This window comes from Echiichthys vipera (genome assembly GCF_963691815.1).
Source record: "Echiichthys vipera genome assembly, chromosome: 5".
In the NCBI taxonomy this organism is placed as follows: Eukaryota; Metazoa; Chordata; class Actinopteri; order Perciformes; family Trachinidae; genus Echiichthys; species Echiichthys vipera.
Window position 1 is genome coordinate 34,029,982 of NC_139830.1, and position 17,008 is coordinate 34,046,989.

Below are 17,008 nucleotides of genomic sequence, written 5' to 3' on the forward strand. Positions count from 1 at the left end.
CTGCGTTAATCAAAAAGTAATCAATTCTAGAGTAGACAGAGTGAGGCACCGAGTAGTGTGTATAGTCCCTTTCTAGTGGGTGGAGTTCTCTCCACACATCAATTAGTCCCATTTCCTGCACTGATGTATTAATAAACTTGGTTAGATGCTTCTTGCTTCTTTTGGGGCTTGTTGTATCCAGGTTATAGTTCATGACCACATTATAGTCTCCCCCACATATCAAAATACCTTCAGTTTCCATAGCAATAGTATCAAACAGTGTTTTGAAAAAACATTTAGTGCTTTCTGGTGGGGCATAAACATTGATCATCGTCACCATTGTGTGTTCTAGCTTTCCTTTGATTAACACAAATCTCCCTTCTTTGTCCCTAACTTCTTTAAAACATTCAAATTGAACTGCATTTGTGATAAGGATAGCCACTCCCCTCTTCTGACTGGGTCTGTAGCTGCTGTAAAATGTATTCCTATAACCAAAGCGTTTTAACTTTTCATGCTCTTGTTGAGGCAGGTGGGTTTCCTGCAAAAATAGTACTTGAGCTTTTTCTTTTTTCAATTTAGCCAGGACCTTGCTCCTCTTGACTGGATTATTCATCCCATTTACATTAAGTGACACCAGTTTTATATTATTATGTGACATTAATATGATATAATCTCGTGATACATTCTTTGACCTCCAGACAACTTAAAACTGCACAGACCTGAACATCTGGACAACGTGTGCTAACTGAAAAAAACAAAGGAAAAACATTTAACTCCCAAGTTGGGGTGATTCTTCGCCACCCTGGGTCCCCGTTGGTAGGGTGAGGGGAGAGCCTCCTCCTGGAGGGCCCCTCACTAGAAGTGAAACGCGCAATTTCACACATCCTAGCAGTCCAACGTCATCCGATAGCTTGCATTTTGTATTTCACATGAAGTCTTTAACATTAGTCTTATTTTGGCCCCATACACCAGCGTTGAAGAGAAAATATATATATATATATACATACATACACATATACACATATATATATATATATATATGTATGTATATATATACACACATATATATACATCATGCTTATATATATTTGGAAACATCGTAAAATAATAAATCGGCTGCCCTACCAAACCATCCTATTGAATGAAAAGAAGATATCCCTTAAAATTAAAACAATCTCGTGTTGGTTGTCTGTCTCTACTTATAATATGGGTGGATTAGTAATAATAAAAACATATAATAATAAAGAATGACGTGCGGATATATTTTCCCCTTAAAAGTTTAGGGCTCACACTACGGGCAGACGTGATATATCCATCAAAACATTAACTTCTCCCCGCTGGTTCTATAAGGGGCCAACCCAGTTTTACATACCGTGACAAGGTAAGGAACCAAGATTAGTTAGAAGGAGTCCGCTCAAACTCCTGTAATCTTTCCCTGGCACGGCGCTCAGTGTCTGTGCTCCTCTGCCCGGCTCGATGCCACGTCGGGTCCCGAAGGAGCCGCTCCATCTCCCGGCTCGGGTCCGCGGCGCTGCTGCCTGGTATTTCCACTGTGTAACCTCTCTTCTTCAGCTCCTGAGCGGCGTCTGATGCACTCTCGTAAGTACGTGTTCCCGAGTCCCAGTGAATGCGCATCTTGTCCAGGGGAGTCTGGAAACGGATTCCTTTCTCTTTCAGGAGCCTCTTTATCCCCGTGTATGTCTTGCGCTTCTGAACAACTTCCGTGGCATAATCGTGATCAAATGACAGGCGTCGCCCTTCAAGCAGTGTTTTCTTTCCCCAGGCTTTTTTCAATAATGCTTCTTTGGTATTAAACTCCAGAAAATTTACCACGATAGATCTGGGTGGTTGGTTTTCCTCTGGTTTACGAGCTAAAGCTCTATGTGCGCGCTGAATGTGCAGGTCGATGTCCGCTGTCAAAAGTTCCCTTTTCAGAAGTTGCGCCACAAAATCAGGCACGGAGTTGCCTTCTTTTCCTTCGGGTACGCCGTAAATGCGAATGTTATTCCGCCTTGACCTTCCCTCTATATCTGTCAACTTTTCCTGCATTGTTTTCTGTCTTTGCATGGATTTAATGAGCGCCTCCTTCATGGCCATGTTAGCCGACTCGGTCTCATTGATCCGTGCCTCCGCTTCATTCAGCCTAGTTTCGTTAGCCTGGATCTGAGCGGAGTTAGCAGAAAGTTTTTGGTAAATTTCCTGTTTGAGATCCTTGAGTTCATTTTTCATGTCTTCCTTAAGTTCTTCTTTGAGAGTGTGTATATCCACTTTATGCTCCGTTCTAAAGTCGCGTATTTCCTTACTGATACTTTGAAGCACCGAGCACATGTCTTCCACGGGGTTATCGTTAGCATGTTGAGCGTCGTCCATCTCCGCTGTATTTTCCCCTTCTTTAATGTCACGGTTCTTTTGACTTCTAGTTATTACTCCCCTATTCATTCCAAAGTGAAATTATGTATGAATTACTCAACATTCGAGTATTTGAGGGGGCTAATTCTGACTTGCTATCGGGAGCTCAAGCTCATGCAGCCATCTTGTAGTCTTGCTCCACCGGAAGTCAAATAACTCATTATTATGTAAAAAGTCACACAGCTGATTGGCGATTCATTTCTTGAGGATCTTAGAGAGAAAAGGAAGGTTAGATATAGGTCTATAGTTGGCTAGAACCTCTGGATCAAGACTGGGCTTTTTAAGAAGAGGTTTAATTACAGCTACTTTAAAAGACTGTGGTACATAACCTGCTGATAAAGACATGTTAATCATATCTAATATAGAAGTGCTAACTAAAGGTAACACTTCTTTATGTAACCTGGTTGGAATGGAGTCTAGGAGACAAGAAGAAGGCTTTGATGCCGAAATAGTAGAGGTTAATTTGTTATGGTCAACAGTAGAAAAGCAGTCCAAGAATATATCAGGAAGCCGGTCGTACAGCTTAGAAACAACTGTACGACCAGCTAACATCCAGCTTCCGTCCACCTGCCTGGCCTGCTAGCGTCCAGCCTTCTTCCACCTGTCTGGCCTACTAGCATCTACAGTAGCATTAACTGACCTCCACCAGCCCTGTCTTCTGGCGTAATCATGCGCCTTCTCAGTAAATCCCCATTTGCCCTCTGGATTTTACATTTCATCATTCTGCTGCTCACTCAGGCTCATTCCACTGGGCCTACCAGTGTGCACTCAGTCAAGCCTGCTATTCTGCGTCAGGGTAGCTGCCCATTGGACTTCCATCTGTTATCCAGGGATGACCCTTCCTATTGGATTGCTAAATTTGTTGGCCTTTCTAATATGCAGTTTAATCGTACTCATGCTTTTCATCTCTGGCAATGTGCATCCTAATCCAGGACCTTCTGTTGTTATAGCTAATCGTACTAAGGGTGACCCCCAAATAGTCGACTATTCGACGATTCACTCTGAGGAGCCTGATTCGACTGCAAATCGTCGCAAAATGTGGTTATGAAACAATGGATTATTCCCTTCTGGCTCTGGGGGTGCTGAATTTCTGATTTTACATATAGACCCTTGGTTTCTCCCAATAAACCATGATAAATAGCCTATTTGGGTATAAATATAAGCCTATTAATAAATACTGTTGCTAAAAATGTGAAAATAACTTGTGTGCTTTTAATTTATCTCCTTAGTGTGCAGGAACAACCCCCTCCCCCTCGTAGACTAAGTTGTTCTATCCAGGATCAGGTTCGGTCAGAGCGCATCTTGGCTGGGTTTTAAATCAATCTGGGCGCCAGAAATACAACGTCTGCTACTGTTTAATTATCAGCATCATTTCATTTGAATATTAGCCAATTTGTTTTTTTCATTATAGACGTTCAATCTTACAGTCTGACACAGTGCTGTGAAAGTGAAACTACAGTTCTAAATATACTAATATGCTCACGCTTCTCCCTCACTGTTGCTGTCTGCTACAGAAAACCTGATGCCGCAGCTGACACACTAACAACGTTTAGTCAGCTTTTGGTCCCATTAATCTCCTCTGAATTCAGTCTCATGGTTGATTTGAACTGGAATTTGCCAAATCCCTCTGCTGCTGTTATTCAACAATTTGATGCTTTAAACTTTACCCAACTTATAAATGAAATCACTCGACACAACCCTAGATCTCCTTCATCCTGTAGATTGATCGACATCCTAACCAATAATACTTCCAACTACCGTTCTGGACTCTTCAGCAATAGCCTGGCCGACCATTGTGCTATTGCCTGTGTTCGTTTGGGTTTTTCAGTCAAACGCCCCCCAGTACTCGTAACCAAGCGCTGTGGGAAGAAGCTTGACATGCAGGCCTTTTTTAGTGACACTGCTGCCGCAGACCGGGAGCGACTCAACTTGTTCATCTCTATTGAGGATGCTTGGTCTTACTTTAAGCATACTTTCAGCCTTATTATTTATAAACACGCCCCAGATACCTGATTTAAAATCGCCTTATTCCTGATTTTTCTCATTGTCGTCGGACAAATTATCGCTGGCGAGAAGCTCGAACCTCTAAGTCTCTTGGCTTGCCTTCTGGCAAAGCAGGAACAAATCCACCCAGGCCATCGGGTCAGCCAAAATATCTTACTACAAGGAGAAGCTTACAACGTGTGGTACTGATGCAAGGAAATTTTTGAACACAGTCAAGTCAATGGAAAACATTGTCTTCTCCAAGTTTACCTGCATCCATGGTTTTTGATAAGGCTGTAATTGCCGACAAATCTTCCATGGCTTCTCTTATTAATAAATATTTTGTATACTATATATTTTTCTATCTTTACTCCTGCTGAGATTTCTCGGACCAGATCGATATTGTAAATAAGAAACTGCTCTTAATGTTTTATTTCAAAATATACAGGTTAAATAAAATATTCCTGATGATGCTGAGGACACTTCCTAATATTTGGGAATTACTTTATTTATTTTTACTATTATTTACAATTTTTTACTTTATTTTGTCTCATTGTACCTTAATTATCTACTTATGTTATATGTTGTTTAACTACCTATTTGTTTACTATGACTATGCCTGACATGGGTTGTAGGGAGGGATAGTCAGATTGATGTAAGGGTTTTTCTTTTTCACTGACGCAGTATGCAGCTGTTGGATGTTTCTTTACCTGTCTGCAAGAATTCAATTTAAAAAATTGGTGAAAAACACCTGTTTGGAACATTCCACAGGTGAACAGGTTCATTGGAAATAGGTAAGTGTCATGATTGGGTATAAAGGGAGCACCCGTTAAGTGCTCAGTCATTTAGGGCGCACTCACACTGTCCATCCGTACCGTGCCCCGTGCTTTAGGGTACTTGCCCCCCCCTCTCCCCCCGCGGGCCAGGCCCGTTTATACTCACACTACCTGGGCCTCGGCGGAATGCTTCTTGCCTGCCTATGACATCATCACACCGTAACACATCACACGAATTGATTGACGTCATCGCGATGCATTGCTTTGTTTACAAATCTTTCCATAGACCTCAGAGTTTTTGTGCGTCTTGTCCGACTGTTTTTGAATATTTTCATCGACCAAATCTGCAGTAAACACTCCACCTCTGCATCACACCAACGCAAACCTTTCGGCGCCATTGTTTTCAATGTCCGCGCATGGTCCATCCTTCCTTTTTTCTATGTACGAACAGGCGCACTTAAAATGACGTCAGAACCGCCGTAGGGCTCGTGCTCGTACACATGCGCACACTCGTGTTCGTACATGTGCAAACGTGCTTTACAAAAGCGGGACTGCACCGAGAGCGGTAAGCGGAAAGGAGGGGGGCTTGCCGTTCTAGTAAACAGCAGATGGTGTAACCCTGGTCATATCACCATTAAAGAACAGCTCTGTAGCCTGGATGTTGAACTGCTGGCCGTACCATCTGCCTAGAGAGATCCCACATTGCATCACCGTTGTTCTGTACATCCCTCCCTCTGCAAACCCAACATCTGCCTGCAGCATCATACACACCACCATCTCCAGACTCCAGACTTAACACCCCAGTGCCCTCATCATCATGTTGGGAGACTTAAACCACGTCACTTTGGATAGAGTTCTGCCGACCTTCCAACAGTACGTGAGCTGTCCTACCAGAGAGGAGAGGACTCTGGACCTGATGTATGCTAACATTAAGGATGCATACATCTCCTCTTCTCTCCCCCCTCTGGGCAGGTCAGATCATAACCTCGTTCACCTCAAACCCTGCTATGTGTTTCTGGTGAAGAGGAAGCCTACGCCCACAAGGACTGTGAGAAGGTGGTCGGAGGAGGCTTATGAGACACTGCAGGGCTGCTTTGAAGTGACTGACTGGCCTGCACTTTGTGAGCCGCACAGGGAATACATCTATGGGCTCACTGAGTGCATCAAAGACTACATCAATTTTTGTCTTGACTGCAATGTCCCAGCTTTGACTGAAACCTGCTACGCCAAAATAATAATAATTATCCAAATAATAATAATAATCCTTGGATCACCAAGGACATTAAGGCCATCCTGAATTAAAAGAAGAGAGCATTCAGAGATGGCAATCCTGATGAGGTGAGGGGAGTTGCAGGGGGTACTGAAACTGAAAATCAGGGAGGCTAAAGCGAGGGGAGAAAGCTGGAGAATAAACTCCAGCGTAACAACATGAGGAATGTGTGGAGTGGCATGAGAACCACCAGAAGACTGGTAGCACAGGGTTGGAGGACTGTGTGGACCAGGCCAATGAACTGAACCTATTTTTCAATAGGTTTGATACTGCGGCCCATCCCCCACATGACTCTGCTGCTGGCTGCCCTTCAACTACTGCCACTTTACCTCCCCCTACTCCTCCTCCTTACAGACCCCTTACCCTCCCCTCACCTCCTCACTTCACACCTACCTATTCCACCCCTCCCCCTTGCTCTACATCATGTCCTCCACAACCTGACGACCTCAGCCCTCACCCAACGGACACCTCTACACTGTCCTTCACGTCTGACCTGGTAAGAAGACAGTTGACAAGACTCCTCTCTGGCAAAGCTGCAGGCCCTGTATTTCCCAGCGTGCTTAAAGCCTGTGCCCCCCAGCTGCGTGGAGTACTGAGTCAAGTCTTCAACCTGAGTCTGCACTTCCAGAGGGTCCCTGTGCTGTGGAAGACGTCCTGCCTTGTGCCTTTGCCAAAGACGCCGCGTCCCAGTGGCCCTCAGGACTACAGACCGGTGGCCCTGACGTCCCACATCATGAAGACCATGGGGAGACTTGTCCTGGAGCAGCTAAGGCCTATGGTCAGGCCCTTCACTGATCCACTACATTTCGCTTACCAGCCCCGCCTTAGGGTTGAGGACTGCATCACCTATCTGCTGAACAGAGGCTACAGTCATCTGAACAAGCCTGCGAGCACTGTGAGAGTCATGTTCTTTGACTTCTCCAGTGCATTCAACACCATCCGTCCGGCTCTACTGGGTGAGAAGATGGCTGCGATGCAGGTGGAGGCCCCCATCGTGTCCTGGATTGTGGATTACCTGATGGAGGCTGGGGCTGTCTTCTCTTCGCCCTCTTCACCTCAGACTTCAACTATTGAGTCCTGCCACCTTCAGAAGTTTTCTGATGACTCGGCAATAGTTGGCTGCATTGGAAAGTGGGATAAAAGTGAATACAGGACTGTTGTGGGCAACTTTTTCACTTGGAGTGAGCTGAATTATCTGCAGCTCAACGTGACTAAAACAAAGGAGCTCAAAGTGGATCTGAGGAGGGTAAAAACACCTGTGACCCCTGTCTCTATCCAGAGGGTCCCTGTGGACACTGTAGAGGAGTACAAGTACCTGGGGGTGTACTTCAATAAAAAGTTGAACTGGACTGGAAACGCAGAGGCTGTCTACAAAAAGGGCCAAAGTCGACTCTTCTTCCTGAGGAGGCTGAAGTCCTTTAACATCTGCCAGATGATGCTGAGGATGTTTTTTGAGTCTGTTGTGTCGAGTGTGACCTCCGCTGTCACACGCTGGGGCAGTGGGCTGAAGGTCGCAGACACCTACAGACTGAACAAACTGATCAGGAGGGCCGGTGATGTTGTGGGGGAGGAGCTGGACACCCTGACGATCGTGGCAGAGAGGAGGATGCTGTCCAGGCTCCGGTCTATCCTGGACAATGTCTCCCACCCTCTCTACCACACGCTGGCCCAGCAGAGGAGCACCTTCGGCAGGAAATCTTTCCTGCCTGTGGTCATTAAACCATACAGTGCATCCCTTGGAGAGTCTGTCACCCCCTCTCTGTAATATGGACTTACTCATAAACAATCTGTTCTTTGCACATTTTGACGGTACTTTGCACGTTATTACAGTACTTTTTATATGTATATATTACCATTGCAATTTTTATATTTTATATATATAACTATATACTGTTTTATATTGTTGTTGTTGTTGTTAAATATGAAACAAATTCGATTTCTGATTCTGATTTCATCATCTACAGTCCATAATATCATCAAAAGATTAAGAGAATGTGGAGAAATCTCTGCACATAAGCAGCAAGGCTTAAAACAACATTGAATGACTGTGACTTTTGATCCCTCAGGCTGCACTGCATTTAAAACTTGCTTTAATATACCCAACCAGGACACACACCCTTCTAATTCACTTGTTCACATGTGGAATGTTCCAAACAGGCTTTTTTTTTGTCGCTTTCCTCAACTTTCCCAGTCTTTTTAGAGCAATAAAGTTTATCATTTTGAACATTAGATATCTTGTCTTTGTAGTGTATAAAATTGAATATAGCTTGAAAAGGATTTTACAAATCAATGTATTCAAGGCTGTTTCTTGAATGAGATACAGCACTGAATGTCAGGTTAAGAAGATGCATAGTAGTAAATACGCTTTGAGGTGGCCATGAGTCTGTCATTAGCTGTCTTTCCACTACCATGCCACTGAGAGCTAGGGTTATTTTTGATTGCTAGTCGGTGTTGTTGGCCCTGATCCGCCATCTGGGAGCATGAACACCATTCGCCCTTCTATTATCGAGCTGACAACACTGCCCATAACATACCGCCTGCTGTAAACAACACCCATTAATCCTACACAAACACTCCTTAAACTTAAAACAGCCAGACTTGTTACAGTTAACGCCATATAACAACCTATAACACAAGTAAAGTTAAGCTAGCGTTAAGATGTGTTCTGGTGATTCACTTTGACTGTTTAACTAGCGAAATACGTGAATGCCAAAAAACTCACCAACTCTGCTGATATGTTATATAAGTCTGGACAGTTTCGATGTAAACTGCGTCTCGACTGATCAGAGGAGGCATACGTTGCCTATCTACTGAAAATATGTGGCCTCTTTAAGGGATTAAGAAGGTAACAGTGAAGTGATGGTTAATCCTGGTAAATGGAACACTCCAGTGTAAATTAAATCCTTGGCAGAAGTCTTAATATGTGCTTCATCATCCTTTATTTCCTTCAGCTCTGATTTTGGAGGAAATCGCCATCGACTGTCACAATAAGGAGACAGAGGAGCGCCTTCTTCAGGAGGCTCATGACCTTCACCTCTCCTCCCTGCAGCTGGCCAAGAAGGCCTTCGGCGAGTTCAACGTCCAGACAGCCAAACACTATGGCAACCTAGGACGACTCTACCAGTCCATGAGGAAGTTCAAGGTGTGTGTGTGTGTGTGTGTGTGTGTGTGTGTGTGTGTGTGTGTGTGTGTGTGTGTGTGTGTGTGTGTGTGTGTGTGTGTGTGTGTGTGTGTGTGTGTGTGTGTGTGTGTGTGTGTGTGTGTGTGTGTGTGTGTGTGTGTGTGTGTGTGTGTGTGTGTGTGTGTGTGTGTGTGTGTGTGTGTGTGTGTGTGTGTGTGTGTGTGAAGTCGCGTGCGTGCGCTGCTGAGAGATGGCTCTCACCCCATGACCTCCAAGCCCCAAAAATCCTCCTGTCACCTAGACTTATGACTTAACTCAGCAGCTCTGTCTGAACAAGAAAAGAATGATATTGCAATTACCTCACCTTGCAAATAAAAACACACACAACCACAGGTAAAAAATTCCCTTTTTCTTCTTTGTTGTATTTGTGTCCATGTAATCAGGAGGCAGAGGAGATGCACATCAAAGCCATTCAGATTAAGGAGCAGCTCCTGGGCCATGAGGACTACGAGGTGGCTTTGTCTGTGGGTCACCTGGCCTCCCTCTACAACTACGACATGAACCAGTATGACGATGCAGAGAGGCTATACCTGCGTTCCATCGCTATCGGTCAGACACATGTTTGGGATGGATGACTTATGCTGCAGCGTTTTCCACAGGTTTACAGCGTTGTGGGGATGGGGGGGCAAAGACAAAAAAACTTAAAGGTTATTTTATTGGCGTGCCAGCCGGTGTTTAATCAAACAATTTAATGATGAGGTTCGTAATTAAGGTCAATCCCCACATGGATAAATGAATCAGCGTTAACACATCCATGAACACACTTAAACACAAAATCGCTAGGATCACAATTATACAAGCAATAATCAGAGCCACAATGTAAACTCAGTCAAATAATGTTCTCCAACAGAAACAGTCCAAAGTTAAACAAAAACAAAATCACTTTTCGGTTTCAAGCACAACAAAACAAAGAATTTCAGTTTGTGTTAATTCTGTTTTAGTTAAGTTTTTTTTGTAGGAGTGAACCCTCTTCTCAAACTAAATAATAAAGGATCTCTGATAAGTTTTAGTTTCGTTTTCCCCGTTTAACAAACGATCTTTGAACAAGTGAATATCCAAAGCTGTGAATTTTCTGAGAATTGTAAACACGCAGCCATGTTGAGACAGAATTTACATGCTGTCGTACAATAAGATCAATAACATAAGGCTGTTTAGTTTGTTTACTAAAAGGACAAGGTATAGAGCTGTTCTATAGGAAAGAGAGATTCTTAAATTACTTCTGTTGGGATCTGACGCTATTCAGAAAATACAATTAAGTAAAATTAACTTGACTTTCAAGGGGGGCGGGAGGTGCCGATGCGGTGGACGGGGCACCCCCCTGATATAATGGTAGGGTGTTATCTTTGTCTGTTTTTCAACAAAGGAAAAACAGTTCTTACTTTATTGTTAATGGACTACTTTAAATTTAAATTGTACTGTAGAAATGATGGATTAGTTTTTCCAGTGAGTTGCTGAAAAAGCAAGTTTGTAACATGTTGTGATCTGATCCTATGGACTAAACCTGATTCAGACCAGGTTGGCCATTCACTACTACTACCGTTACTGTGTAAGCCTCCTTCTAGATAGCACGACGCCTGGGTTAAACTCATGGATAGCTGGATAGCCCTTTAATCTTGCTTTGTAATACAGGCCTGTGTCTTTTTGACACTAGCCTCTAATGCTTAAAACTAAAGTCAGTAACTTTCTATGAAACATGTGTTGTTGGTTTTTTTCATATTTGCTCAAACTGTCACTATATCATGACAGCACAATGATCTGTGAAAATGTCAAACTATCTGCCTCCATCTCCCAGAGTCCTCTGTTTGCTCGTAATGACATCAGCCAGATTCCACTTCGCCTGACTGACATCAACCACTCAGGGCAGTGGAGATTCCTCTCTGATGCAGTGTCAAAGACTGATCTGAACTCTGATCAAACTGGATAACTAGGCAGGGCTGATCAAATATGAATCAATATTATCTTACTGTATTGCCTGGTTCTAGCTGTAAAATGAATGTCGGGCAGAGAGAGGTAGAGATACTATACTTTTTCACAGATCATTCTTATTATTATTATTCTTTTTCTCCTTCTTCTTCTTCTTCTTCATCATCTATCTTGTGCTGTAGGATATAAAAATGTTTTTTACAGAAGGTAACGACTTCAGCTTTAATGTATGTCCAAGGCTTAATAACCCATGGTGGGGCATTGATTTAGCCATTAGCAGTATAATAAGCTTATAATTAATATGGAGGGCAGCATTAAACACTTTTTTTCATTATTGATTATAAGCCTATACCGGTACATATCTTGATTATTGTTTGATCTCTAAACATCAGAAAACTGTGGAAATGCCTATAAACCTTGCAGGGGTGCACACTGGCAAAAAGAAATGTCAGTTTAAATCCAAAATAGGTCATTTGTGTGAGCCAATTATTTTTTACACCCACATGTCCCCCCCTTTTAGAGACATGCCCAGTTTATGCGAATGCAATGCAGCCTATTGATATATTTCAATATTTCTGAATACAGGAGTACTGTATATCCTAAACAGTCCTGGAGTTGCATAAATTGTGTATGTGGGGTGGAGGGGGCTGAGCAGAAGTCCAGTCACTGAAATATCTAAGGTTTTTCTAACCCTGACCCAACTTTGTCTCCCCTGATGAGTTTGCGCCCCTGAACTGTCTTAGCCTACTAACAGTTCAAACCACAAAGACATCCATTTACTATAATATAAGACATGGAAAGCAGTACATTCTCACATTTGACATGTTGAAACACTGAAATGTTGATTGAAAATGAACTAAAATGATGAATTTATTATCAGAATAGTTGGCAATTAATTTCTGGTTGATAAACCTAACAATTAATGGACTAAAACCTGCAGCTCTAGAATAATTCCAAACATGGTTTGTGACATTTCCGGTGTCTTCCCAGGTAAGAAGCTGTTTGGCGAGGGTTACAGTGGGCTGGAGTACGACTACAGAGGCCTGATCAAACTCTACAACTCAGTGGGGAACTACGAGAAGGTGTTTGAATACCACAATGTACTGTCCAACTGGAACCGGCTGAGGGACCGGCAGTTTGCCGTTGCAGATGCCCTGGAGGACGTCAACACTACGCCCCAGCAGACCCAGGAGGTGGTACAAGCTTTCCTATTGGCTCAGAGTATGGGCTTTACCCGCCCATGTCTCGGCTGATTTTATGAGGGAAGAGGAAAAAAAGACAAGTGGGCTTTAGCCTGGTGAGGACACATGCTGAGCCCAAATGTGATGCTTCAGTTGCACACAGTTAATTAGTAATGCACAGTAAATTCAAGCATCAGTGGCAGTCATTTGGCTTTAAAGTCGCTGCAGCTGCCAGTACATATAAACACACATACACACACATTTAGTTGTGGAATAAAAAAAGTAGAGAAGACACCATTATCAAACCTCATTGACATTCACAGAAACCACCAAGATGCAACTCCAGACTGGACGCAGCCTCACCCCACAGAGCAGACTGTTGCATTTCTCCAAGAGAAAGAGGACACGACTGAGGGGGTGAAGCTCAAAAAAGAAACCTCAACCATAAGGATGACAAATGACCTCTCCTCGTCTTGCTCACCTTTTTCTTTTCAGTTGGGAATGGGAGGGGATTTATGCTTCTTGTATTTGAACCAGTGTAGCTCTGAATGCCATGAGACTCATCACAGATCCAAACCATGTTCTCCAGGGCTATATACACGACAGTGTCTGGACCCCATACATCTGTGAAAAAACTTCTTACCCACATCCATCAACATCATCACTTGGTGGATCAGAGATGGAAAATGTCAGATATTTTTGACACTTGTACAGTAAAGTTATACAGCAGATTGTACACTTCAGTGGATTGGATGAAACTGGACCCTCAGAGAGCTCCGGTTTTGAACTGCTTGTTGGAGAGAGATTACAAACAGTGGAATGTGTTCAACCAGTGGGTATATTGTTACACACAACAGGCTTCACAGGTCTTATTTTCAACATATTTGATCTTTTTTTCCCAGCTTAGTACTGACAATACTTAAAATGCCAATAATTTATATGCAAGTGTATGTTAATGTAGCCCTTGTGTATGCTTTTCTTACTGAGTGAGCCGAGAATTCTGAAGAAATCGCTCAACATTATTACTTTAAAACAAGGGACTTGAAACGGAGTGAAAAGAGAAAGATGCTATATGTACAGAGGCTTAAAGCTGCCCTTTATTTGTCCATCTTAAAGTGTGGCCTCATGTATGAGTGTGTAAGTGTGTTATTATACACAGATAGAACTCTGGGTGCCCAAGTGCTCCGCTGATTTCAGCCTTACACCAGCTTGCAGTTATCTGTCTGTAGACGGACCCATACTTCTAAGTGCTAAATAAACTATTATACCCTTAAGGGCACTACAATGGGGACCAATGTTGTATATTTGTGTGAGTGTATGCAAGCCTGGTTACCTGTGCATCTGCCCTTTCCTCTCCGCTCCTTGTTTGTTTTTGTCAGATATTGTCGATGCAAAATTCCAGATATTTGTTTTTACTGGACCATGTTTTTCCAACGGCCACCACCACACTGACTGTTAATGTCCAAATACCATAAATTCTTTGACCATAGAGCTTAACTCTTGCTTGCCATGGTGCTGGGCTTTAATCATGAAGAACCACTAGGAAAAATAATCCTTAACACATTCAATATTATCTGTTGATCACTTTGTTATAACTCATGTCAGTGAAAATGAATGTCTATCTGGTCTACATGCAGCACTTTTAAAGGATCACATCACTGAAGTTACCCAAAAAGAAGTGTCACGTCCCTGTAGTGCTTCCCAACCGTGTTTGCTTTTGCCTACAGCCTAACCAATAATCAACTTTTAAGGCTGAAACCAATTTTGACATTTGGATTATGGTTTTTGAATATTGATCCAGACCCACAGGTTGGGCATCACTTCTGTTGTGGTATCTGTCTTTGCAGATAGTTTTGGTTGAGTCATTCCACTGGAACTGAACAAAAATGTCCCTAGAAAAACTGAGGTAACGGACACTTTGAAGGAAATGTTACTGTTGTGTTGCTGTGTCATTTGTGAATGCTACAAATGAATCACATTCACTTCCATTATTTTGGAATGCCAGAGATGTCATCTGTGAACCTGGCTAAATCAAACCAAAACTATCCGCATGGCTAAATACGATTGAAAGTAAGTGAGAAATAAAAGTTCTCCTAATTTGGGTGAACTGACCCTTTACAGTAGAGCAGACTGAGTAGTCAGAGTTGTTTGTTGGATAAATTGAGACAAATGTGACATTTGTAGGTCTGTGAAATAACTGATTTTCCCACTGATGGAAAATTAAAATTGTTCAGCTTCAAAGTGAATTTAGTTCTTAATATGTGCAACATTAATGAAAATGTGATGCCTTCAATCAGTACCCCACTGTTGTTTTTTAAGTGAATGAAGAAAATGAGCTTTGCCTTGCTGTTTCAGTGCCGTTGGACGTCTCCCTCTCTAGCTGAGGAGGTCCAGCCTTAGCCCCTTAAAAGGACGCTCAGCTACTCCACCCAACACACCCTCTCTCTGGGAGAGAGAGAGAGAGAGAGAGAGAGAGAGAGAGAGAGAGAGAGTTACTTTCCAGAGCAGGGGGGGGGGGGTGAATGTTGGTCAATTAGCAGAAAACTGTATGTTACAGTAAAGTTGGGCTTGTGACAAATGGTCAATACATAGCTGAGCAAACTTCAAAGTAAAAAATTACAAAAATGAAATGGAAAAAATGATGTTAGATATCATCCTGGTTAAACCATCCCAGGGTTGATTTTCTTCTCTCTTCCAGCTACACTGACTGCTTTTAATCAAAGTTCCCATGTCCACCTGTTGCTGAATTGCATTCTGGTCTATTGAGGCTAGTGTTTTGGAGCCATTAGCAAGTGACTTCCGCATTTTTTGCGATGATTTATTTTGTCTACCAACTGTTATCTACTCCCCCCATTGAGTTCCACACAAACCATTTTCTGTCCAAACTCCAGCTGAGCTGTCAGTATTTTGTCATGATGTCATACTGTGTTTGGCCAATAGAAAATGAAAAAATAGACTCATTAATGTGCTTCTATAAACAGTCATGAAGTGTTTAAGGGTGTTTTCCCTTCATCGGTAACCCTGAGAAACCAGCTGTTTAGTGGAATGTAAGAAACAATGTTTGACTTGACAATACCTACTGGTCATCATTGGGATTTACTGATACCTGAAAGGGAATCCCATAGTTTTGGAGGTGGAGGGTCAGAGGATGTGGGCTTGCTGGGACAGATGGACAAAGTTAAAGATGTTCAATAAAGCTGTGAGCCCTGTTTCTATCTACAAGTCCAGATGACTGACACCAAATGTGATGAGGGGATGTTTCATTGTTGTCCTGTTACTGCTTCACTGTGAGCTGCAAAAACATTAAAACGTATACCATTGCTCACAAAAGCCACATGCATTTTTCTCTTGTGTCCACGTCTTAAACTAGAATTTATTCACATCCCAGTGAAATGAAACAACAGAACAGTTGATGGTACTAAATGTATTTTATATTCCACAGCCCATTCAGTTTCCTTCCGTGAATAATGGATCTTTAGTGACCAAGCTGTGAGTGCAAAGTCTTGTGAATACGACTCAAATTTCTACGAGTACAAAGTCTTCACTGTGAATACGACTCAAATTTCTACGAGTACAAAGTCTTCACTGTGACTACCACTCAAATGCTCTGATCAGAGTAGCACAAAGAAGTTCAAGAGAAGCTATGCGGGGCATTTTTCTTATACGTTGTGAAAGAAATTCTCTGGAGTCCTCAGTGTTTCTCAAATCATGTCTTTACTATATACTGTATGCATCCAGGAGAGAACTGCCTCAAACAGGTTTCAAAACGATCTCTCCCTTTCTCCAAGTCACTTCAGCAGATATACACTCACATCAAACCACCTTACAAACACAAGGACATCAAAGTAACAAAAACACTACCAATGTTTATGACCCCAGTGGATGTTATCAGTGTTTTACGACCACCAAATGTCACCATTTGCAAACCATGTGACTTCTTTCCACAATCCCCCAGCACTCATTCACAGCTTGACTGTTATGTTAATCAACATACAGAAACCAAGGATTTACATCATAGACTAATAAACACTTACAAAGAAAGAAGGAAATCTCTGGTTATTTCCCACAAAGTAAATGCATATTATTTAAAAAGTATGATTTTATTAAATAAATAATGGACATACACTCCAGTTGGGATGAGGCTTTGGGGAAGACCCAGGACCAGGTGGAGAGATTATATCTCCACACTGGCCTGGGAACGCCTCGGGATCCCCCAGTTAGAGCTGGTTAATGTGGCCTGGGAAAAGAAAGTTTGGGGTCCCCTGCTGGAGCTGCTGCCCCTGCAACCCGACCCGGACAAGTGGGT

General features: G+C 42.7%; 1 protein-coding gene across 2 annotated transcripts in view; it reads left to right on the plus strand.

The window, feature by feature from the left end:
- The window catches only part of appbp2 (amyloid beta precursor protein (cytoplasmic tail) binding protein 2), a 45,069-nt gene extending 29,074 nt beyond the window's left edge, over positions 1–15,995 (plus strand). For both annotated transcript variants that reach the window (XM_083913855.1, XM_083913854.1), the window contains exons 11-13: positions 9,369–9,559; positions 9,982–10,147; positions 12,512–15,995. In XM_083913855.1, the coding sequence (XP_083769981.1) occupies positions 9,369–9,559; positions 9,982–10,147; positions 12,512–12,774 (620 nt within the window). In that variant the 3' untranslated portion in view covers positions 12,775–15,995. The remainder of the gene's footprint in view (positions 1–9,368; positions 9,560–9,981; positions 10,148–12,511) is intronic.
- Positions 15,996–17,008: the final 1,013 nt, after the last annotated feature.